We start from the raw sequence: 25,936 nt of genomic DNA on the forward strand, positions 1-25,936 counted from the left end.
GGGGGGGGGGGGGGGGGGGGGGGGGGGGGGGGGGGGGGGGGGGGGGGTAGTTTGGTGCCTGCAGGGATCTTCCTGCAGGGTTAGTTTGTTTTCTGGTGCTGCTGAATGTTAACAGAAAAACCGCAGCACTCTACTTGCCTGAAGGGGCCCAGACAAGCACCACCACACTGCCCCCCCCCCCCCAACTGGCTGAGATTGGCCAGGCTTCTGCAGCACTCTACAAGCTATGCTTGGTATGTTGGAAAGCACGGACGGCGGTGAAGCTTACCATGGCCGCATGCAAGCCGAATTCTGTTGCCCAGACCTGTGATTGATCTCTAGCAGCAAAGCCACAGGCACTCAGCATTAAGAGGCAAAATGCGACCTTGCACAGAAATCACATGTGCTATGTAATGTGAACAGTGTTGGTCACCGTGAAAGAGTATAAGCATTGTTCTGCAAAATGTAGCTTTTAAAACAATTCTCTCTTTTTTCCCCTCCCTACAGCAGCTGCAAATTCCTCAAGCCTCCCTCCTCCATCCCGAAGGTTATCACAGATAAGGCGTCGTAAGAAGACGACGCGGGAGGACATGTTTTCTGAAATTATGCAATCCAGCAGGAGTGACAGAGCTCATCTGAATGAGTGGAAGGAAACAGTTTCAAAGTATAGGAAAGAAGTCAGTGAACGTGAGGACAGGAGGGACCAACGTGAGGAGAGGAGGGACCAGCGTGAGGAGAGGAGAGACGATCGAGATGAGAGATGGCGGCAGGAAGACCAGAGGATGAAGGATGCAACGCTGGGGCTGCTCCGGCGTCTGGTGGAGGTTCAGGAACGGCTGCTGGAAAACAGACTGCCGCTTCAGCCCCTGTTCCACCCTCCCCCCTCCCCATGTTCCGTATCCTCCTCACCCAGACGTGTAAGAACGCGGGGGGGGAGGCTCCGTACACCTTCCCATTCCACCCCAGTAGACAGCCCAAGCAAAAGGCTGTCATTTTTTTAACCTTTTCTTTGTGGCTTTTTCCTTCCCAGCAATCCTCCTCCCAAATACCACCCGGGTTCCCTCCCTCTTTTTCTAATCTATTAATAAAGAATAAATGATTTTTAAATGATAGTGACTTTATTTGGTTTGAAAGAAAGCTGGGGGAAGGGGCAGGGTGGGTTCCTTACAGAAAATCAGTCAGTAAAGGGGGAGGGTATTCATGAAGGAGAAACAAACAGATATTTCACACGGTAGCCTGGCCAGCCATTAAACTGGTTTTCAAAGCTTCTCTGATGCACAGCGCTTCATGGTGTGATCTTCTAATCGCCCTGGTGTCTGGCTGCGCGTAATCAGCAGCCAGGCGATTTGCCTCAGCCTCCCACCCCGCCATAAAGGTCTCCCCCTTACTTTCACAGAGATTGTGGAGCACACAGCAAGCAGAAATAACAATGGGGAGATTTCTTTGGCTGAGGTCAGAGCGAGTCAATAATGAACGCCAGCGGCCTTTTAAACGGCCAAATGCACATTCTACCACCATTCTGCACTTGCTTAGCCTGTAGTTAAACAGCTCCTGACTCCTGTCCAGGCTGCCTGTGTATGGCTTCATAAGCCATGGCATTAAGGGGTAGGCTGGGTCCCCAAGAATAACTATGGGCATTTCAACATCCCCAACGGTTATTTTCTGGTCCGGAAAGTAAGTCCCTTGCTGCAGCCCTTTAAACAGAGTAGTGTTCCTGAAGACGCGAGCGTCATGAACCCTTCCTGCCCAGCCCGCGTTGATGTTGGTGAAACGTCCCTTGTGATCCACAAGTGCTTGCAGCACCATTGAAAAGTACCCCTTGCGGTTTATGTACTCGGTGGCTTGGTGCTCCGGTGCCAAGATAGGGATATGGGTTCCGTCTATTGCCCCACCACAGTTAGGGAATCCCATTGCAGCAAAACCATCCACTATAGCCTGCACATTTCCCAGAGTCACTAACTTTCGTAGCAGCACCTGAGTGATTGCTTTGGCTACTTGCATCACAGCAGCCCCCACAGTAGATTTGCCCACTCCAAATTGATTCCCGACTGACCGGTAGCTGTCTGGCGTTGCAAGCTTCCACAGGGCTATCGCCACGCGCTTCTCAACTGTGAGGGCTGCTCTCATCTTGGTATTCTGGCGTTTCAGGGCAGGGGACAGCAAGTCACAAAGTTCCATGAAAGTGCCCTTACGCATGCGAAAGTTCCGCAGCCACTGGGAATCGTCCCAGACCTGCAACACTATGCGGTCCCACCAGTCTGTGCTTGTTTCCCGGGCCCAGAATCGGCGTTCCATGGATAGAATCTGCCCCATTAACAACATGATCTCCAAAGCACCGGGGCCTGTGGTTTCACTGAATTCTGTATCCGTGTCTGTGTCCATGTCCTCATCATGCTGCCGCCGCCGCTGCCTCCTCGCCTCGTTTTTCTGGTCCTGGCTGAGCATAAACTCCACGAGAACGCGCGAGGTGTTTGCAATATTCATGAGTGCTGTCTTGACCTCAGCGGGCTCCATGCTTGCCGTGGTATGGAGTCTGCAGTGTTCACCCACCCAAGAAAAAAGGCGCGAAAATGGTTGTCTGCCGTCCGTTGCTTTCATGCAGGGAGGGAGGGAGGGAGGGAGGAAGTGAGACTGTACCCAGAACCACCTGCGACGATGTTTTTTGTCCCATCAGGCACTGGGATCTTAACCCACAATCCCAATGGGCGCGGGAGACTGCGGGAACTATGGGATAGCTATGGATTTGCTACCCACAGTGCAACGGTGCAGAAATCGACGCTAGCCCCGGTACTTGGACGCACACCACCGAATTACTGTGCTAGTGTGGCCGCACTCATTTCGACTTTATACAACCTGTATCTCAAATCCGAATTATCTAAATTCGGATTAATCCCGTAGTGTAGACATACCCTTAGAGAGTGCTTACAATACTTGCTAGCTCCTCTTTCACAGATGGCAAAACAAGTAACTCCTGAAAGAAAAAATAGATATAACTCAGAATGCTTAGAAACTACTGCTATTGCCAACAGAAGTTGTAGCTAATGTCTTCACAGGAGGCCTCAAATGGTCTTAAAAAGTTTCAGGGCTGGGAAGATGAGAGGAGGTACAGAAGTAGTACACAAAAGCCAGCAGAGTTTTAAAACAGAGGAGAGAGAAACATAGTATCATAAGCTTTGTGGATATTGAATAGCTGGCGAGAGAGCCAGAAAAAAAGCAGGAGAATGTGTCTCTTGATGTGTGTAAAAGCTTATACTGTAGGGTTTTTTCCCCAAAAAAATCACTTAAAAACTTAAAAATAATGTTGTGCTCTTCTTAGGGGGCTCTTTTCTAGTAATAACAGTAGGGAAGGCATCTGTTATCAGTCACAACGACTACATAACTCCCAATCTTCCTCAACATATAATTGTGAAAAATGATATTTTGCAAGCCTGTTTATTTCCAGATATATTTTTAAATACATTAATTATTATTCTGTGTTTCTTATGTGATAGAAGAAAAATTGCAGCTAGTTAACCCAGTATAAATAGCAGCAGTTACCCTTAGCAGTGGCTAGTAAGTAAAGTAATTTAAGGCTATCAACTGGGTGTTTTGGGAAGGGAACACCTGTAGAATGCTGTACATGTGTTTTATATTTTATAACCTTGCACAAGCATTGTGTATTTCATCATGGACTGGACTCTAAACTATCACACCAAGGATTTTAACAAAGCTGCCAAAGTATATAAAATTCGATATTTTAAATTAGTGCGTTAACTGTAAAGTTACAATAGATGCCTAGTTGTTATACACAGTGTCAACAATGAGACCTCATACAGTTAGCTAGAAGATCCATCAATACAAGTAGAACAGTGGTTCACAAGGTTGCAATTAGAACTGGCAAACTTTCATAATGAAACAAAAAATGAGGCATGGTTTCCAGTTTCATTACAGCCTGTGTTTATTATAAAGGTACACAAACCTTTTGCTAACCTGATCCAAGTTTTGGACAAACCTGGGCCAAATTGTAGTTTTGGGTGGAAAGCACTGGCAATCTGAGTTTTGTTATGCTTAAAGTGCCCAGTCCTGCTCCACTCTAGTCAATGGCAAAAGCCCCATTGATTTCAGTGCAGAAGAAGAGCAGTTTTACTCTGAAAAGTACTCATAAATGCCTTCTTACTCTGCTCCCTCTTAGGAACCTGTGCACCTTAATGACAAAAACATGTTTTTACTCCTCTTAGCTCTGAAGAGCCAACAGGGCTAACAGGGAGAGCGCTAGATTCTATTATCTTTTGCATCATCAACAGAATTGTTTAGCAAACTCCAGTCAGTTACTCTTGTGCAAACCCATGGAGGGCAGAACTTCTATCAATGATGAGGATGTGTGATATAGAAAGAATCCAGCTCGACTCCCAAACAGTCTACATGCCAACCCACCTCATACTTGCAAAGACTTACAGGATCAAGACCCTAATGCAGGGGGTGGGCAAACTTTTTAGCCTGAGGGCCGCATTGGGGAATAGAATTGTATGGCAGGCCATGAATGCTCACAAAATTGGGGTTGTGGTATGGGAAGGGGTGCTGGCTCTGGGGTAGGGCTGGGGATGAGGAGTTTAAGGTGTAGGAGGGTGCTCTGGGCTGGGACCAAGGGATTCGGAGGGCTGGAGGGGGATCAGGGCTGGAGCAGGGGTGCGGGAAGGGATGCAGGTTCCAGCTGGGGGTGCGGGCTCTGGGGTGAGGCTGTGGATGAGAGGTTTGGGGCACAGGAGGGTGCTCCATGCTGGGATAGAGGGGTTTGGAGAGTGGGAGGGGGATCGGGGCTGGGGCAGGGGGTTGGGGCTCAGGGGTGCAGGCTCTGAGTGGCGCTTACCTCAAGCAGCTCCTGGAAGCAACGGCATGTCCCTTCTCCGGCTCCTATGTGCGGAGCGGCCCCTGACCCTTGGAGCATGTCCATGCAGCTGCTTCCGGGAGCCGTGTGGTATGGCCCCCGACCCTGCGCCCCGGAGCAGGGCCATGCTGTGGCTTCCAGGAGCTGCGTGATGCTCCCCCCAGACTCTGCTCCCCAGCAGAAGCTGGCAAGCCGGCTTAAAACGGCTCGCAGGCCGTAGTTTGCCCACACCTGTCCTAACGTGTTAGTACATTTTATTTATATCATGAATCCAGATGCCTCAACAGTGGATTATTTTTTTAAAATGAAATGAAAAAGTAACTGAAAGTTATCTTCAGGATAACTAAATTGTGACAAAAGTGTGCTCCCATTTCCCCCTTTTTTCATAGTCATTTATCCTTTTTGCTAAGAATGTCAATTTTTACAATCAGGAAACAATGAACAAGTTAAATGATGCATCTGCGTGGAAGTGAAATTAACTGCTTAGCACCATACTTACAACTCCAACAGGAAAGGCTAAAACAGCCATCATCCAGTCACGGAGGGAAATGAGCTTTTTTAACTGTCTTTCTTGTTCTTGGCTGTCACTTCCTTTGGTGAGAAGACTGGAGAGATCGGTCAATACGCAGATCCCAAAAAAGACAGCCTGGATAACCTGCATGGAAATAAAATCCAATATTGAAGACTACAGATACACAAATCATCAGATGCAATAGAGATACAGATAAAGACTTTGATTCAGCCAAGCACTTAAGTGCGTTCTTAAAGTTAAGTACGTGTTTTTAAGTGTTTCACTGAATCAGGACCCTAGAGATGGAGCATAGTGCTGGACACTCAGCAAGGAAGTCCTCAAATCAAATCTCAGCTCCGATAGCGACTCATGTCACTTTGGGAAAGTCACTTAACCTCTCAATGTTACCCCAGTCCATAAAGTGTGGATAATAATATTTACTCAACAGGAGATTCCAATATGAGGATTATTAGTTCATGTTTATACAGTGTTATGTAAGAGCTAAGCATTATTATATTCAATGGGAAAAAATTACTTAGGCCCGGAACCTGCAAAACATAATTAAATATGTGCACAAGTCTTGGCAGAATAGAAACCTTAGAAAACCCTGTAAAGATGATACTGAATATGAACTTGTAATATGGAAGAACAAAAACAAAAAAACAAGCGAGGCAACAATATATTTCTGGACTCTATGATACCAGACAGAGGGAATTCAGAAAAATACAACATAAATGATTAAATGGTTGGAGGTACTGATTTACAAGTAAGGGGTCTGTTAGGATTCAACAAGAAAAAATGATTTCTACCCCAAGAATCCTTCCCTCCATTTTTTCTCCACCTGGCTCTCTTACCTGAGCTGTTTGGAGATGATGTTGCAGAAGGCCAGAAGCTCAATTTTTTCACTACTGGCTGTAAATTAGCAAACAGGCCTTCAAATGCCCACTGAGCATCCTGTGTCATCACCACACTAAAGGAACAGCTTGTGTTCCTGCTGCTGCCACAGCTCCCTCTCCACATACTGTAGATGCAAACATTTTCCTTAAAAACTAGTGTAGAACATAGATCAAGCAACATTCCAAAACATGCATTGATGATGCCAGCCATGATACATGACAAGTTGTTACATTTAGAAATTTTTTTAAAAGTTCTTTGGGGAAACTCTCCACTTCTATTTAAAACTCAAAAAACCTAAACATTTTGATTCTAAAAATAAGATTTTGGGTCCCCAAAACCCCATGATGCAAATGCATTTTTCCTCTTTGCTTCTTTTAAACCAGCATTTAATCAAAAATAATCCCCCCACCAATCAGATGGCCTACTTATACAGAAAGATTATAAGAGCTAAAAGTGTTTTACCTTGGCCAAATGATGACCAAAGAGATAGGCTAACCATCTACAATTTACTCAAGGGTATAAGTATGAAGAAAGGAAAAGGTCCCGTTAAGGGAGGTCTAGAGAAGTATAACTACAAATAACTAGATGAATCTGAGCATAAGAAAATTTAGGCCAAGAGACAGGAAATATTTCCTAACAGTGAAATCTATTAGACCATGGAATAGTCTCCCAGAGGAAGTGGTGGAAGCCTTATTGCTTGAGTCATTCAAAGTTAGATTGGACAAAACATTCAAGAATATACTGTAGGGACCAATATTGCACTGGCAGAGTTTGGATGAGTGACCTAATAGGTTGTTTGCAAATCTAACTATGACTTCCTGAAATGAGATTTATCTAAAGTAACATAGCCCGAAACACCCACACTTCCAAAGGGAACTGAAATTGTACGTTTCCTAATCAATCATAAACTGAGCTGCTTCTTTAAGTTATTCTGCTATGAGGACAAAGTTACATGGGGCAAATGTAATGCTATTATAGTGTATAGTGATGAATTTGTGAAAATACTGAAGGGAAGGAAGCTATCCATAGGTTGCAAAGTTGTGGTATGAGGGATAATGTATAACAATAACTTTAAGAACTAACAATGAAAACTACAGAAAAACATAAGGCGGGAGGGAAAAATACATTTCCTGACAGAGAGCTACTGAACAGAGCCAGGAATAAATACTTCAGAGTTTAGGGAGGAAACTTCCCTAGCTCCCCTATACAAATAACACACATAGATACAGCTACTCACTTTCTTCCCTACATACAATGAATAAGAAGTGCTATACTGACAACTGCCCTCTTGTCCAACATTGGGGATTGAACTGGGGACCTCCAGAGCTGAAAACATGAGTCTCTACAGTATGAATTAGCGTGTCAATCTCTGTAGGTGAGGAAAATAACCAATTAATATCCTCTGGGATCAGGCACAGGAGATGCATGGCACACACGGACCAGTGGGTTACGCTATGAAACGAGTTTTAAGGGCCTATGCTCCCTTCAGTGTAAATTCTCTATAGCAGTTTAGAAGTTACAAATACATAACAAAGGAGGACATGATATTTCTTCCTAAACAATGTCCACTGAAAAACCTTGATGTTATCACAGATTAAAGAAGACATTTTCAGAACAGAAGCCAGCTTTCAAAAACCTGGCCATAATGCTAAGTGGAGCAGCCACAAAACAGTAAAGGAAGCATATGTTTTATTTTTCTGGAGATCAAGCAATAAATTGTGAGAATCCACCAAAAACATCCCTCTTAATCTAAATATTGCTGTGACGCATGGCCAGAAAGGATTAAACAACATGCAAAATAAATAATCCTTAAAAGACATGTGGGGAGAAAACGTTTGTGTTTTTGTGTATTTACATATGTATGAGTAGGGTCGACAATGTAATCAGCAGTCCCTGTCTATGTTGTATTCTGATAATTCAGAGGTCAAAAGAACATCCTATCATTTAAATGGATTGTAAACACGGGATATCTCTGTATTCATCTCTCTTTGAAATGTATAGCAAATAATCTGTGAATGGTGGAGGAACAAGCAAATTGCCCTATGTTAATTTGTGTAACTAATTACTGGTGATGTTTAGAAAGCAAAAGGCTACATCAAAAGTCTATTGTTTAACCAGGACTGTGTCGTCAAGTGGATGCTAGAACACTGTATAAAAAGACCCTTGGATCCTGATCCTGTTCATCTCAGATCTGCTTAGGATTCATCAGTGGAAGTTTGAATCGCAAGACTGAGGTCCCAGTTCTGCTGATATGCCCGGAATATGATATTTGGACATTGGACTATAACCTATGAACTATATCTGAAAGAACTCCTTGCAACTACAAAGCTCACCATCTATGCTATGAATCTGAATGCTAATTGAACTCATGTCTGTATGTATATTGATCTTTTAACCATATTCTCGCTCTCTTTTTTTTTTTTAAATAAATTTTAGTTTAGTTAATAAGAACGGGCTGTAGCGTGTATTTGGGTAAGATCTGAAACATTCATTAATCTGGGAGCTATTGTGTCCGATCCTTTGGCATTGGTAGAACCTTTTCTTTTATATGATGAAATAAGATTTTCAGAAATCATCATATTTGATTTAGGTACCTGGATGGAGGCCTGAGGCTGGATCACTGGATCACTTTAAGGGAACTGTGATGTTTGGACTAACCAGGTTGGAGTAACCTGTGAGGTAATAAAGATGCTGTTTTATGCCAGCTTGATAAATTTTATTGGAATATTCACCAGCTTTATGTGGATTGTCTGCCCCATTCTTTGCAGTTCACTCTAACTGAGTGAGCACAGCAGGCTCCCCACTAGGATCCCGGTCACAATTGCAAAATGCAGGCAAACTTTTTTTTTTTTTTTTAAATTTGCAAGTCTGGGTCTCATCCATGTAGAAAGAGATACTGGTAGTCTATGATCAAAGTTTGAAGAGAGCACAGATTTACAAAAAGAAATAAATACTGGTCCATTATGTAGAACAATCATGCAGTAGTAATCAAGAAACAAAAACAAGGAATTGACAGAATGAATGAAATTGCCTTTATACATTCCAGAAATGGCCCTTGTTGTGCACAAAATTAACACACCTTTTCATGTAATACTACCTCCCAGTTTACTTACAGATAAGTCTCCAGTGCAAAAGAAGGGGAATGTATTCATGAGGGATTCATAATTATGTGGCTATAGTTCACTGTTTTGAGAATATAATTCATATCTCCAAACTTTTAGGCATTCCATCAGTAATTCCCAGATATTGTCAGTATCTGAACAAGTTGTCCCTTGAAGGCAGCCTTATATAAATTTGTAATTACTCTCTCTTCTGAGACAACAAGCAGCCTGAAACAATAACACCAAATTTTAGCTCTACCAGCATGCAAAAACAAAAATTGCTGGTATCTGTCAGTCCACATAAATTACACTTTTATAGTTTCCAAATCCATGGTCTGATTTTTCTTTGGGAAAAGAATATGATTTATTACTTCAGATTATCTGTTACACTCCTTGTCACCTCCTAGCACTGTTGTATTCTTCCAGGCTTTTGACATGATGGATCAGTAAAATAATCTGGTGTTGTGAACATATATTATGCTTGAGCAGTTAGCATGGTAGTGTGATTAAGACACATTGAAGTAATTTAGGCCAGACGATTTGTCTGTTTGGCTACTGTAAGTGTGATTGATTGGAATCAGTGTATTGGGACCATGCTTGTTTTAGCATCTATATATACACGGGAATGTGAACTATAACAGCAAAACCCTCCAAAGTTCAAAAATCCTGAGCACGTTCAAGTAAGTCGTGGGTAATGAAGTGGTTTTCACATCGGGCTGCTCTGCGTTTACAGAAGGCAGCCTAGGGTGGCAATGGTTTGCTAGGGCTGTTACCACTCTTGGCTAACTCAAGCTATTGATCCTTCTTCTCCACAGCTACTGACTCCTCCACTGTTTCCCATGTCCACATGATTGTTGCATTCTTCTCAGCTCATTTTCCATCTCTGTCCCTTTGATAACTTGGGGAGCAAACAAACTAGGGAATGCATGCTTGAGTGCTATATTGTAGGATGGTACTGAGACTACTAGACAAATAGTACAGCACAGACAAATACATGGTGTTCCTGGACAATAAATATATGAAATTAAATAAAACTTAAAAAGAAAGAAAAATGATGATGAAAATGTAAGCATGAACTCACAAAATTTTATTTAAATATATGTCAAACAACAGTTCAATAGTGCTAAATTTTTCAGGAGAAAGGCCTTCTTGAACTGCCATACATGTAGGTATGAGCCTATGTTTCCTCTTTCAGTGTTTGCCCTAAAAGGGCCATATTGCTTGAGTTGTCTTTTCCACGAGGCCATTGGTCGGTGTTCGGTCACCATGTTGATGGCATTGGTAATGCCAAAGCCCTTAACAGGGAGGACGGCATGAAGGTTGCCATTTTCCTCCCATTTGCCATCATCTTGGATGACAAACTTGGGCATTGACCTTTGATGTGGTTTTTTCAATTTTCAAACAAAAGAAGAATACCACTCAACATATAATTAAACTTACAGGGATTCAAAAACTTACAAAAAATATTGGAAATTACTTAGAGTCACTTTCTTCTAACCTGCAAGGAATGGGGAAGAAGCCTTGTTAATTAAGAGCCAGAGATGAAAGAGCAGCAGCATTCTAGTTAATCTGCCGAGTAGTTAATGTTGCGATGTTAAAGCAGAGCCCATTTGGGCTCCACACAGGCTGGAAGTCCCAAGAGGTGTTTTGGATTATTTATTATTTTTTATTTGTTTTTTAGGTCCCACAATGTGGCAGGTGCTTTTACAACACAAAACAGTCTGATGTCTCGGGTCTCGAAGCCAGGCCTGGCAGGAGGGGGGAGCTGTCCCCCACACAGCTGCCGCATCTTGCCCTCCACCCAATGCCTACTGAAACCCAGTGGGCTGAGAAGCTACTAGGACTATATCCCCAGCCAAGGCACCACCCACAGGAGCTCTGATTGGAGGATCACCTGGCTCCACTGATAGGTCCAACTACGTATTTATGCCAGGTGACGACACAGGAGGTGGATTAGCCCTAACTACTAGGATAAAAGCTCTGAGGGAAGTCCTTCTCCTCCTCCCCGCTCCCTCAACTGTTGTGTGTGAACTCACCCGAGGGGCCCAATCTGGTAAATGGCTTCCGAGCACGCCTATTGGATCAGGCCCTGCATGCGCCTTAGGCGGCCAAATGCCTGTTTTCCTCAGGTTGTGAATTGCTCTGTGGCTTAGGCAGGAGATAGGCGTCCAGACACTTAAAATGAGGCAGCAACGCACATGTCCAGGGCAGAAACACAGGCGCTAAGGAAACTTTTACTGCAAAAACGTAGGTGCCAAGTGAGTTTCGGTGCCTACAGGATTTGGTGGGGGAAGTCGGGGTTGTGCATTGCAGTGATGCTGAAACCAGATCCAAATGCCTAAAATAAGGAGTTAGGTGCCTACTTTTGTGCATTCAGGCCTTAGTCGGAAACACTATTCTGCCTTACCAGTGTTCACTACCTCTCAAGAACCATGTTGGATATGTTATGACACACTTACTAGAGAGGCTGTGTGGTTGTACTCATGTAGTTTTAAAAGCAGTTTCCATAACATTGTTAATATTTTTTTCAAAACCATATAAAGTTCTTTGATGCTATAGATAGGACTTGAGTTAGGTAAACTGTCAAAAATCCTTAGAAATCCAGTATTTTTGTGGGGGGGGATGAGGTGGGGTGGGGTTTAATAATGCATATAATATACTCATTCTCATCTGTAAATAAAACTCAAGAAAAAAATTAATGGCCAAAATTAATGGTAACTGATAAAAACTAATAGCTATGTAACTATTGAAAACCTGATGTCAAAGTGTTATGTCTCAGCTGTTTTACATAGATGGCATTTCCAACATGATCTCAACATGACAGAAGTATATGCCATCTGGTTCAGAAGTGCTAACAGCCTGGAATCTTCTACTATGCAGCACATGAAGAGATGGAATGGACAAAATACAATATATCACAGCAATGTAAATAAGAATTTGACCAGATGCTGAGAATGAAGAGTACTACATATTCTGAAATCATTGCAATTATTTTTACTTGCATCACTCCCCCCAAACACACACATTCCAACCTCTCACCTTCAGAAAAATAGTTTTCTTGGGTGGGTTTTGTTTTTTTCGAGTTTAGATTTGTCTCCTTCTATTTTTCCCCATCTAATATATCTGAGGAAACATGAATTTCACTTGTAGAAGCATTTAAGAAACTACAATTCAATTTTCATCTTTCTCTTTTTGATTTTAAGTAGCTTTGACTACATTCATTTTGTAATAATCCCCATTCCTCCCCTTGCTTTCTTGCACTATACGTACAAAAGTTGCCATCACTACCTACCATATCCTGTTTATAAGACAGTATAATTTAATTAAACTTATATCATCCAGTCAGCAAACTTGTGTAATATAGTTTATTCAGAATGTATTTTGATATTATTAGATTACACCTTTTATGTTTTTCTTTGCTAAAACTTAATCTTATTAGTATTATACTCTGCACAGAAAGTTATGCCATTATTTTGGCTTAAATGCTAATTTTACACATTTCAGGAGGACTGGTAGTGTCTCCTCAGCAGTGCTCAGCAATCAGCAGGAAGGGCAGCACTCTAGGCAGTATTTGGAATAGATAGTTAAGTAGGGTAAAAAGTCTTGCATTGCAGCTGTCTGTACTAAACCAAGCTTCAGTATAAGGTTTCTGACGGCTGGAAAGTCCCTAAAACTTGACAAGTAAACTATTTATTCCCCAAAATAAATAAATTTGATTAAAGAGTAATCTTCCCAGACTGACTGGTAGGACCCCCTCCCCCACAGGCACACACAAAGTTCAATTTAAATGTCCTAATGTTTTGGAAATTTTTGCAACTGATCTACTTTTTGACTATTTAAAAAAACCTGGCTGAAAGCCACCAGGTGTAGATCATTTTGGTAGAGCAGACTTGAAAATAATTTTTTTTTAAAGTGAGAATGATTAAATGTGGTTTTTTTTTAATTAATAAGGAAACAGCTACTTTTTAACTGGTGACTCATCAATCCTGGATGCATCATTCATGTTGCATTCACAAATGACCAAGATTGATGAATCTCAGTAGTGTTGTGACAGTCCTGGAAATAGGAAAAGAAACACTGTCTTCTGAAAACCATGGTCCCCAAACTGGAAAAAAATCAACGAAATATTTTCATCTGTCTCTTCAAAGCACTGTAAAAACATTAATGAATCCTCACAACCATGCAGCCAAGTATGCAAGTATTACTTTCCCCACCATGCAGTGCTCCACGCATCTGAAGCAGCAGAGGGGGCACATCAGTAACTTTATTCCCCCTTTCTTTCTACCCACAAAAGATGCTAGGGCCAGTTAAATCAGCCCTCAGAGTTGCTCTGGTTTGCACCTGTAAATAATGACTCAAATCTACCATAAGAGCAGTTGCTTCCCAAAGACAACATTAAGTCCCTTGTGCAAAGGGGCAGAAAAGCCCAAAGGAAATTTATGAAGGATCTTTGCAGCATGTTAAAAAAAAAAATTCTACATTTACTAACAGTAAAGGATCTTGGTAATTAGACTTCAGTAGAGGACTCTGCTATTAAAACTTTCTTGAAAACAAAGGAGATGAGACTAACAATTTTTGGTATTAATTATAAAAGGCATGCAGGTTAGCAAAAGGCAGTTTAGCAATTTTCTGCTGTATTCAAATATTCTACTACTCTTAACTAAACACTTAAGCAAAGTACTGGGCACAATACAGCTCTGTGATTGGAGAACATTTATGGATCTCCTTGAGTTTAACAGTGGGTTCTCTAAAAGAGGTAGTGATGCCATTTTGTAATGTACTGAGTTACAACCTTAATTATTGGGTCATGACCATGATTCCATAATGCCAATGTTCATTTTCACAGTTAGTAAATAAATAAAATGTTAGACAATCTAATTGCCTTCAGTTTCCCTTCATTTAACTTATAAAGTTAACACTGGTGTTAACTTGTTTATTCTCCTAAAACTCAAACACACACATGGGAAATCAAAACTGAAATAAGGAAACTTAATCAGCCTTGCTAAATGTGACTATTTAAATGGCTAACCCTTTTCTAACATGTCTGATTCCAATACCTTTTGATATGACAGAATTGTTCTTTTCCCAACCTGTTTTTTTGCTTAATGTTGTCAAAATTATTGGATCTGATATTATTTCTGCTTTAGAAAAGTGGTAGGAATCCTGAAAATATTGAGTACAAAATCCGATTAAGATTGCATTTTTATAAAAAAAAATTTTGTCGAGGTGTCAAATAGAACACAATTCTTAAACTCAATTATTTTTATCATTCATAAATATTCTGATTCCAAAGACAATGAAATAATGGCATTGCATTGTAATCCAAACCTTTTAACTCTTCATCTAGGCTAGAAAACTGGAGAAATACTTCAGTCTTAATTCCCCAGCTATGGATCTCAAATGCTTTATAAAGGAATGTAGGTATCTTTATCGTCATTTTACAGTGATGAAGCTAAGGCACAAAGAGATGAAGTGACTTTCTCGAGGTCACACAGCAAATCAGTGGCAGACCCAGGTCTCCCAGTTCCCAGACAGTGCCCTATCCCTGGACCATGCTGTCTCCTACGCATACATTCTCTTATTTTATGCCTGATACATGTGGGAAGACATATCTTAGCCACACTGGGAAGCAATCCCAAATTTTGATTGGTGGTGGAAATAGCACAGGACTCTTCTACCCCTCCATATGCAACCTTGCTAGAAAATCCTTCTCCTCTGCAGCTCTTGCTGTCTGGAATAGTCTTCCTGTATCTTCCAACATTATTTAATGTACTGACACTTTGCTCTTGGCAGCTATCTGACCCCTCTGTTCCAAGCGTGACAACAAACTAAAATTAACAAGGTCTGAAATGTGGCAGCTTCAGACAGCATGCTAATTATACACTGCCCTTACCTTCTGTGCTCTTCCACCCTATTGCTCTGCTCTGATTCATAATAGCAAACATTTGGATTTCCAGCAGTGCTAACACTGCAGAGATCTTGTTAATTTTACTTCACTTGATCTGCCACTACTTTTATTTTCCAGTCAGTCCATAAAGCACTTTGCAGTAGAGTGTATGAAAGATGCTACACAAAATTAAGTTATTTTGAATAAATCCGTATGTCCAAATTCATCCTGGATTTATGCTGGTGAGAACTTTGGAGGACAGGCTAGAGATGGAAAATCTGCTCAGGTGAGGAGAGGTTACAGCATAAACTCCCTTGTAGCAGGATTACTATAGGGAGTCAGTGTATCCCAGGAAGTAAGCAAGCAAAGACAAATGGGAAAAAGCATGTGTAAGGTACCTGAGAGATATGTTGGTACTATGTACCAATCACCTAGGGTGACCAGATGTCCCAATTTTATAGGGACAGTCCTGATATTTTTTTTTTGTTTTGTTTTAAATATGGGCTCCTATCATCCCCCATCCCCACCCCAATTTTTCACACTTGCTATCTGTTCACCCTACAATCACCTCTCCACTCTTTGCCACTGACTCAATTCTCAGTTCCTCCCTTCCTGCTTTTGGGCCAGGAACAGAGACATAGGGGAAGGGTGCACAAATGGCTTTAAGCCACCTTTGCAATTGCCATATTCTGGGGCAGCAGCCAACCTGCTCAGTCCATGGTGTAAGTTTGAGCAGAGTTTGTTTTGCTTCCCCGAGCCCCAATGAGAAGAGCGATCATGCATTAGGCTCTGGACAAAGGCCACCACTTCACTCCCCACCCCTGATGCCTGTTATGTTGGAGGTATGGGAGGACTAGGAGCAGGGGTGGCACAGAATTCTTTATGCAGGCCATAAGCGACCTCAGGGAAGCTCACTATTCTGGTAGCATAAAAGAACCTTTGTGTACCTTGGGAATTGGGCTCACTGCCTGTACTCCCTTGGAGTTAATCCATTTTCTTCACTAGGGGCTTCAGTGGTATAGCAAGCAGGGTTGCCAACTTCCTAATGGCACAAAACCGAAAACCCCTTCCCCGAGGCCCTGCCCCACCCCTTCTCCAAGGACCCGCCCCCACTCGCTCCAGCCACGCCCCCGTCGCTTGCTCTCCTCCACACTCACTCACTTTCACCTGGCTGGGGCAGGGGATTGGAGTGCGGGAGGGAGTGAGGACTCTGGTTGGGGGTGTGGGCTCTGGGTTGGGGCTGGGGATAAGGGTTTTGGGGTGTGGGAGATGGCTCCGGGCTGAGGCAGGGGATTGGGGTGTGGGAGGGCGTGTGGGCTCTGGGCTGGGGGTGCGGTCTCCGGGGTGGGGCCAGAAATGAGGGGTTCAGGGTGCGGGAGAGGGCTCCGGGCTGGGGCAGGGTGTTGGGGGGATGCAGGCTCTGGGAGGGACTCCGGGCTGGGGCAGGGGGTGTGGAAGGGGTCCCGGCGGTGCTTACCACGGCTCCCAGGTGGCATCTGCCAGGTTCCTGCAGCCCCTAGGAGCATGGGAGGCCAGGGAGGCACCGCACGCTGCCTTTGCGCCTGCAGGCGCTGCCCCCACAGCTCCCATTGGTCGTGGTTTCTGGCCAATGGAAGCTGTGGAGTTGGCACTGGGGGGCGGGGGCAGCATGCAGAACCTCCCTGGCCACCCATGCACTTAGGGGCTGCAGGGACCTGGCGGCTACTTCCGGGAACCACGCAGAGCTAGGCAGGCAGGGAGCTGGCCTTAGCCTCAGGCCCCCGCTGTATTGCTGACCGGACTTTTAACGGCCACCAACCAGAGCTACCAGGGTCCCTTTTCGACTGGGCAGTCCGGTCAAAAACCGGACACCTGGCAACCCTAATAGCGAGAGGCAATTTACATCTCACTATGCCAAATTCCATGTATCTGGCCTATAGTTTAGATCTTATGTGGCCTAGGAATTCATGTTTATAAGACTCCTTCGAGGCTAACCTAGATCTGTTTCTAAGGGGTTGAAGTTAACAAGATTCTTATCCTTTTCATGGGTTAATAAGCCAATAACTCATAGAGTAAATCTAATATGGGCAGAACAACATCTTTCTATAAGAACAGAACGCTAAAATAAAACTACAGTCCAGAAAAGCCACATGCACTTCAAGTTAAAAGATCATAGCTTTCAATTTTATAGCCTTTTCTTTGAAATCATATTAGCTAACCAGTCTGAGGAAAATAGGAAATAAAGATTGCTTTGATCTATAAAATGCTTGACATTCAATCATAAACTTCCCCAAGTGCACAGAAATAATGTGATGGCTCCTTCTGTAGCCGTAGGTAGGGATTTCTTGTTGCTGAGAATAGCAGCTTTTATCCTACTACATATGTTGTAATAGTCCTCATAAAAACAACACACACTTCATTTAAAGGATAATAGTACAGTGGAACACTTAACAGCAGAATAAATTAAAAACCTACAGAACGTTTTTATGTTTAGAATACACATAGTTGCAACATTTTTATTCTTAATGTATAGGTGACAAGAAACTTTTCTGGTAATTATTTAAAAAAAAAAGTGCCACAACCATATGGCCAAAATGAGTGATGTGTATTTTAATCTTAACTTTACTAATCTTGCTAAAAGCTAATCCATCATGCCACTTATTTCCACACTGTAGATTCAATTAATTGGATAATTAAATGATCCATGGAAACCCCCAGAACAACAATACTACTACTGTAGCATACATTCCAATCTCTTCATTTTTTTTTTTTCCTTACAGTGGAGGTTACCTTCTCCCAGTTTCCTAGGATAAGAATGTACAGTGTGCAAGGGGCACTCTCATCTCCCTGAAACAGTGATTCAGGGCATCAGAAAAGTCTAAGTGGACTTCTGAAAGGATTTCCCACACATCATTCTCGGTTCCTCTCCCTTTAAAACACTTGTACGTTTAGCACGTTCTCTGGCGCTAGTGTTGCTCTAATGTAAGACCAACCCTCTCCTCCTCCTCTCTCACAGAACCTGCCATTCAAGAATAAAAAATACTCGTCACCAGTAGAAGGATAGAATAGGTGACCTCGTACTCTTCATCCATCTCTAATTTATCGGACTCTAAGGGTATGTCTACACTACGGGATTAATCCGAAATTATATAATTCGAATTTTGGAAACAGATTGTATAAAGTCGAATGTATGCGGCCACACTAAGCACATTAATTTGGCAGTCTGCGTCCATGTACCAGGGCTAGCGTCGATTTCCGGAGCGTTGCACTGTGGGTAGTTATCCCATAGTTCCCACAGTCTCCCGCGCCCATTGGAATTCTGGGTTGAGATCCCAGTGCCTGATGGGGCAAAAAACATTGTCGCAGGTGGTTCTGGGTACAGCCTCACCTCTCCCTTCATGAAAGCAACGGCAGACAACCATTCCGCGCCTTTTTTCCTGGGTGAACACTGCAGACTCCATACCACGGCAAGCATGGAGCCCACTCAGCTCAAGACAGCAGTCATGAACATTGTAAACACCTCACGCGTTCTCGTGCAGTTTATGCTGAGCCAGGACCAGAAAAACGAGGAAGGAGGCGGTGGCGACGGCAGCGCAGCGACAAGAGTGATGAGGACATGGACATGGACACAGAATTCTCTCAAACCACGGGGCCCGGTGCTTTGGAGATCATGTTGTTAATGGGGCAGGTTCTATCCGTGGAACACCGATTCTGGGCCCGGGAAACAAGCACAGACTGGTGGGACTGCATAGTGTTGCGGGTGTGGGACGATTCTCAGTGGCTGCGAAACTTTCGCATGCGTAAGGGCACTTTCATGGAACTTTGTGACTTGCTTTCCCCTGCCCTGAAGTGCCAGAATACCAAGATGAGAGCAGCCCTCACAGTTGAGAAGCGAGTGGTGATAGCCCTGTGGAAGCTTGCAACGCCAGACAGCTACCGGTCAGTCGGGAATCAACTTGGAGTGGGCAAATCTATTGTGGGGGCTGCTGTGATGCAAGTAGCCAAAGCAATCACTGAGCTGCTGCTACGAAAGGTAGTGACTCTTGGAAATGTGCAGGTCACAGTGGATGGCTTTGCTGCAATGGGATTTCCTAACAGTGGTGGGGCAGTAGATGGAACCCATATCCCTATCTTGGCACCGGAGCACCAGGGTACCCAGTAGATAAACCGCAAGGGGTACTTTTCAGTGGTGCCGCAAGCACTTGTGGATCACAAGGGACGTTTCACCAACATCAACGTGGGCTGGCCGGGAAGGGTTCATGACGCTAGCATCTTCAGGAACACTAATCTGTTTAAATGGCTGCAGCAAGGGACTTACTTCCCGGACCAGAAAATAACCGTTGGGGATGTTGAAATGCCAATAGTTATTCTTGGGGACCCAGCCTACCCCTTAAAGCCATGGCGTATGAAGCCGTACACAGGCAGCCTGGACAGGAGTCAGGAGCTGTTCAACTACAGGCTGAGCAAGTGCAGAATGGTGGTAGAATGTGCATTTGGCCGTTTAAAAGGTTGCTGGCGATCGTTACTGACTTGCTCAGACCTCAGCCAAACCAATATCCCCATTGTTATTTCTGCTTGCTGTGTGCTCCACAATCTCTGTGAAAGTAAGGGGGAGACCTTTATGGCAGGGTGGGAGGCTGAGGCAAATCGCCTGGCTGCTGATTACGCACAGCCAGACACCAGGGCGATTAGAAGAGCACACCAGGCAGCGCTGCGCATCAGAGAAGCTTTGAAAACCAGTTTCATGACTGGCCAGGCTACAGTGTGAAAGTTCTGTTTGTTTCTCCTTCATGAAAACCCGCCCCCTTTATTGACTCATTCTCTGTAAGGAACCCACCCCTCCCCCTTCCCCCAGCTTGCTTTCAAAGGAAAGCAAGTCACTATAGTTGAAAAATCATTTATTCCTTATTAATTGATTATAAAAACAGGGAGAGAACCTGGGTGGGGTTTGGGAGGAGGATCGGCGGGAAGGAAAAGGCTACTAAAAAAAGGTTAAAAAAAATGACAGCCTTTTGCTTGGGCTGTCCACTGGGGTGGAATGGGAGGGTGCACGGAGCCGCGTTCTTACATGTCTGGGTGAGGAGACTATGGAACATGGTGAAGGGGGTTATATAGGGGCTGTAGCGGCACTCTGTTATCCTGCTGCCATTCCTGAAGCTCCACAAGACGCCGGAGCATGTCTGTTTGCTCACGCAGCAGCCCCAGCGTTGCATCCTGCCTCCTCTGATCTTCCTGCCTCCACCTCTCATCTCGAGCGTCTCTCCTCTCCTCACGTTGGTCCCTCCTGTCCTCACGTTAGTCCCTCCTGTCCTCACGTTCACTGGCTTCTTTCCTATACTTTGAAACCGTGTCCTTCCACTCATTCAGATGAGCTCTTTCACTGCGGGTGGATTCCATGATTTCCGCGAACATCTCGTCTCGCGTCTTCTTTTTCCGACGCCTTATCTGAGATAGCCTTCGGGACGGAGGAAGGAGGCTTGAAAAATTTGCAGCTGCTGGAGGGAGGGAAAAAAGGAGAGAATTTTTTAAAAAGATACATTTTACAGAACAATGCTTATACTCTTTCATGGTGACCAACACTATTCACATTACATAGCACATGTGATTTCTGTGCAAGGTCGCATTTTGCCTCTTAATATTGAGTGCCTGTGGCTTTGCTGCTAGAGATCACAGATGCAGGTCCGGGCAACAGAATTCGGCTTGCATGCGGCCATGGTAAGCCATTGTCTTTCGGCTTCTGCGCCCTCCTTTCCCACATACCAAGCAAAGCCCGTTGAGTGCTGCGGTTTTCCTGTTAACCTTCAGCAGCAGAAAACAAACTAACCCCCCCCATCCAATTCTCTGGATGATCGCTTTATCCCTCCCCCCACCGCGTGGCTGGTATCAGGGAAGATCCCTGCTAGCCAAATGCGAAAACCTCAGAGCCAACCCCCCCCTCCCCCTGCGCTTGGCTAACTGCGGGGAAGGATTTCTTTTCAGCCACAGGCAAACAGCCCAGTAGGAACGGCCACCTCTGTCCCCTTAATTAAATTCCCATATTTCAACCAGGTTACCATGAGTGATATCACTCTCCTGAGGATTACACAGCGAGATAAAGAACGGATGTTGCTTGAATGCCAGCAAACACCGGGACCATACGCTGCCAGGCTTTGTCATGCAATGATACCAGATTACTTGCTGCAAGCATGGCGTGGGTCAAGTGTCCTACCATGGAGGACGGAATAAGGCTGCACTGCCCAGAAACCTTGTGGTAAGGCTTTTGGAGTACCTCCAGGAGAGCTTCATGGAGATGTCCCTGGAGGATTTCCGCTCCATCCCCAGACACGTTAACAGACTTTTCCAGTAGCTGTACTGGCTGTGAATGCATCCCAAGTCATCAGGGCAAAGTAATCATTAAACGCTTGCTTTTAAAACAAGTTTTATATTTTAAAAGGTAAACTCACCTGAGGTCCCTTCCATGGGGTCATGGTCTTGGATACTGGCTTAGGAGGGTTGGGAGGGTACTTCAGTCAGGCTGAGAAAAAGATCCTGGCTGTTGGGGAGAACGGAGTGCTGTGTGCTCTCTGCAAGCTCGTCCTCCTCCTCCTCCTCTTCCTGTCTGCAGAATCCTCAGGTGTAGCTGATGAGATTACCCCCGCCTCGGAATCCACGGTCGGGGTGTGGGGGTAGCGGCGGCGGCCTCCCCTAGAACTGCATGCAGCTCAGCGTAGAAGCGGCATGTCCACGGCTCTGACCTGGAGCGACCGTTTGACTCCTTTGTTTTTTGATAGGCTTGTCTGAGCTCCTTGACTTTCACGCGGCACTGATCTGAGTCCCTATTGTGGCCTCTCTCCATCATGCCCTTGGAGATTTTTTCAAAAGTTTTGGCATTTTGTCTTTTCGAACGAAGTTCTGCTAGCACTGAATCTTCTCCCCATATAGCGATCAGATCCAGTACCTCCCGTACGGTCCATGCTGGTGCTCTTTTTCGATTATCGGCCTGCATGGTTACCTGTGCTGATGAGCTCTCTGTGGTCACCTGTGCTCTCCACGCTGGGCAAACAGGAAATAAAATTCAAATGTTCGTGGGGCTTTACCTGTCTACCTGGCCAGTGCATCCGAGTTCAGATTGCTGTCCAGAGCGGTCACAATGGTGCATTGTGGGATAGCTCCCTGAGGCCAATACCATCGAATTGCAGCCACACTAAACTTAATTGAAATGACAATATTGATTTTGGCGCTACTCTGCTCATCAGGGTGGAGTACAGAAATCGATTTTAAGAGCCCTTTATTTAGAAATAAATGGCTTCGTTGTGTGGACGAGTGCAGGGTTAATTCGATTTAACGCTGCTAAATCTGAATTAAAGTCATAGTGTAGACCAGGCCTAAATGTTACACATGCAGTGGGTTGATTTTACACTGCATTGTCATATACTGATCTAACTTATGGGCTTCATTGCAGATGGTTAAACAATTACTATGGACAGATTACATATTGTTAAATACCAAAAATAAAGTATCTAAAACCACACTGACATGCACAGATATTTGATTTTCACAGCTTCCTCATTGCTCAGATCAGTAAAATATGTTGCTGGAAAACAATGCACAGAAGGAAAGAAATAAAAATAAATTTTTCAGTTTGAAATAATGCACTTGAGGTGAGAAGCTATGAAAGGAAAAGGCTGTGAAGCAAGTTAGTTACAATTGCAGATAACTGTATGCATTTATTTATATATACACGATTGAGTAAACAAAGAAGGCATTGATCTTAAACTCTAGATCCCTTTAACAATTATTTAAAAACATAACCATAAAGTCAGAGGCCAGTAACATTGTGCCGACCATATACAATAATTGCAGGCTCAACCTTACAACAAGAAATCAATACACCACCCCCTCAAAATTTCATCTTATATAATATTCCTCTCCCTAAAGGTCCCCATAAAAAAGATGCCCTAGAGGACAACAAATTCAAGCTATTTCAGACAAACAAGGAGAGCAGTTTTCAAAGCTGCAGCAATATGGCACGGAAACAGTGTCTGTCTCTCAAGTAGGTAGATCATTTAAAACTTTATACACCAAAACCTAACACCTTAATTTCAAACAGGAAACCCAGAAGCGGCCATTGTAGGTCATGAAACACTAGTGTAATGTCTTCATGGCAAGACACACTTAACGAGCAGGCTGCTGCATTCTGCACTGGGTTCAGCTTCTAAATGGATTTAAGATAGAATCCAAGTAGAGAACATTGCATTAATCTATTCTCAAGGTGAAAAGGTGTAAATTACCGTAGCAAGGTCTGCATCACAAAGAGGTCACAGGCAATCTTCTCAATAAACACAGATGGGAAAAAACCATCTGAACTACTGCATTAGTTTTATCATCTAGTAACTGGAAATCTAACCAGACTTGCAATGTCCAAAGACAAGTAACAAATGGCAAACAGTCACCCTCAAACAGGGGAGCAGACATTTTGCCATATCATCTCATTGTTTTTTAACCTACCATCATCACTTCTTGAGTCCTCAACCTGTTCACAATCATTCATGCCCCAATCTCAAGCAGACACTATGAACGACACTCAACTGCACCATCCGAGTTAGTGATGGAAACATAAAGATCAGTGCCATCATACTACTGAAGACAACCCATGCGCTGCCCCCCATACCCTTCTTAAATAGCATCACATATATGTTGGACAAGATGGGATCCCAAAGAACCTCACATGAAAGAGCCCTTGAGGAACCAGAGCTATTGCCCAGCAGCAAACTCTAGGATTGCTCTGAGAGAAAGGCAGAGCTAACAATATCAGCATGGATATTTGATCTCCATCTATCAAAAGGACATCTCCATCCAAGAGAAATAATATATACTTTATTGTACCCAGCTCCATACCCAGACTGGCAACAGTACTGAGATATCAATATGTAATTAGCAAGCAGGAGAATAGTCATCTGAAGAAGGCATATGGATTTGCTTCAGAAATTAATAGATACAATCATCTACATTCAATCATCTGGATTGATAGGGTACAGTTTGCTCTATGGAGTGACTCCACACTAGTGAGATTACATACCAACCTGCAACTAATGCTAGTACATCACAGAATTTACCAGGAATGGTGTACAACTGCAAATCACACTAAGGCACAGATGCAACATTTGCAAGAGTGGCCTTTAACTTCGTGTGTCTTCAACCTTTGCGTGATGAACTTGAGATACCTTGGGCCCAGTTTTCAAAAATACTGACCACCTCTGAAAAATCTGGCCTTAAATCCTAGTCTCAAATTGGGCACCCATAATTAATGGACATGTTTGAAAATTTTTGGCCAGAATTACTTATGCTTTTATTATGAGGAGGAAGTGGAGTACTATATTGTGGATAATCTGAGAAGGAACATGGTTCACAGATTTGCAGACTGTAGGCACATTTGTATTAGCGTGCCTACTACATAGGAACAAAACAAGAATAATGAATCTATTGCATTTGTATGTACAGTTACATATATTTCTGTAATTCATCCAGTGGTAACCTCATGAATTTTTTACCTGGTCTGCAATAAGTAAACCAAAATAGCATGGCCTGTGACTTCTAAATAATTTCATGGGATCTTGGTTTACATTTGCAAATATATTTATTAAACTCTTCGACTGTAAAATAAAACCCAGTTGATTAAGAAAGGGTCATGTGAAAAGCCGCATCACTGAAAAGCCATTTTTCATTAAAAAAAATTTCCAACCAGCTCTACGTGCCAGCTACTGATAGAGACAAGGCTACAATTGTTATTTGTATTATTTTCATTGCAGTAGTGCCTAAAGACTCCAATAAGCCTCACCATGGCAGGCACTGTATACACACATAATGAAAAAGATGTTTCCTGTTTCAAAGAGGAATCATAAGGAATCATATTTTGAGATCTAAAATAAAGCAGTCTCAAGAAGTCTTTAAATCTAAAACATTTTTAGGAAAAAGACATTGTAGCTGAGACATTTAAACTTTAAATTTACTTTCAATGCAGATTTTGGAACACATTACCACCAGACTCTTCCACTTCATTTTTAAAATTTAAAAATCAAGCATTTGAAGTGAATGCCCAGGAAAGAAATCTGCAAAGATTGTAACCAGTGGGAAAAAAAGCTTTTCCTCATAACTAGATACCTGGGGTGGAGTGGAAGACTTTTGCAAAAGTACTTAAAAAATTAAGAATAAGAAATAACTAACAATCCTGAATCCAAACAAGGGATGGATGAAGGCTGCACACAATGCTACGTTATATTAGCAATTCTCTGGTGGTACAATCAGCTTCTGCAAAATTTCATTTTTTAAAACAAAATTTCACTTCTAGTCTATTTAGCTGCAAAGAAACCTTCTGAATGTGAACCACTGCAGTTTTGTCTTAGTAAGTTTGCAGACAAAGAGAAGAAACAATGTCACACATTCTCAGCAGCAGCAGAGCTTCAACTAGTGCAGCTCAGGATACAGGAAGGCAAATGTGGATTTAAGCCACTTTGCATTCCCGCAATCCATGGTGTAACTAGAGCAGTCTTTAGGTTGCACTAAATTACATCGAGCTCCAACAACTCTCAAGGGGCCAGAAATCACTGGCATAAATCAGAGCTACAGACGCATCCTTTCCCTTGGCCATACCCCTTATGCCAGAGCTGAAAGGAGGGATGGTAGAGAGCTAGCTACATCATCTCTCTATCACCAGAGGTTTTCACTACAACATGGGAATC

General features: G+C 43.3%; 1 protein-coding gene across 7 annotated transcripts in view; it reads right to left on the minus strand.

Annotated features, from left to right (window-relative positions):
* Window positions 1–25,936, minus strand: part of AIG1 (androgen induced 1) — a 191,509-nt gene that overhangs the window by 128,980 nt on the left and 36,593 nt on the right. For all 7 annotated transcript variants that reach the window (XR_004645100.1, XM_034765505.1, XM_034765510.1 and 4 more), the window contains exon 2: window positions 5,343–5,498. Coding sequence is in view for 6 of the 7 variants with exons in the window: in XM_034765505.1 (XP_034621396.1) it covers window positions 5,343–5,498 (156 nt within the window). In the remaining variant the exon portion in view is untranslated. The remainder of the gene's footprint in view (window positions 1–5,342; window positions 5,499–25,936) is intronic.

The sequence above is a fragment of the Trachemys scripta genome, chromosome 3 (assembly GCF_013100865.1).
Source record: "Trachemys scripta elegans isolate TJP31775 chromosome 3, CAS_Tse_1.0, whole genome shotgun sequence".
Taxonomy (NCBI): Eukaryota; Metazoa; Chordata; order Testudines; family Emydidae; genus Trachemys; species Trachemys scripta.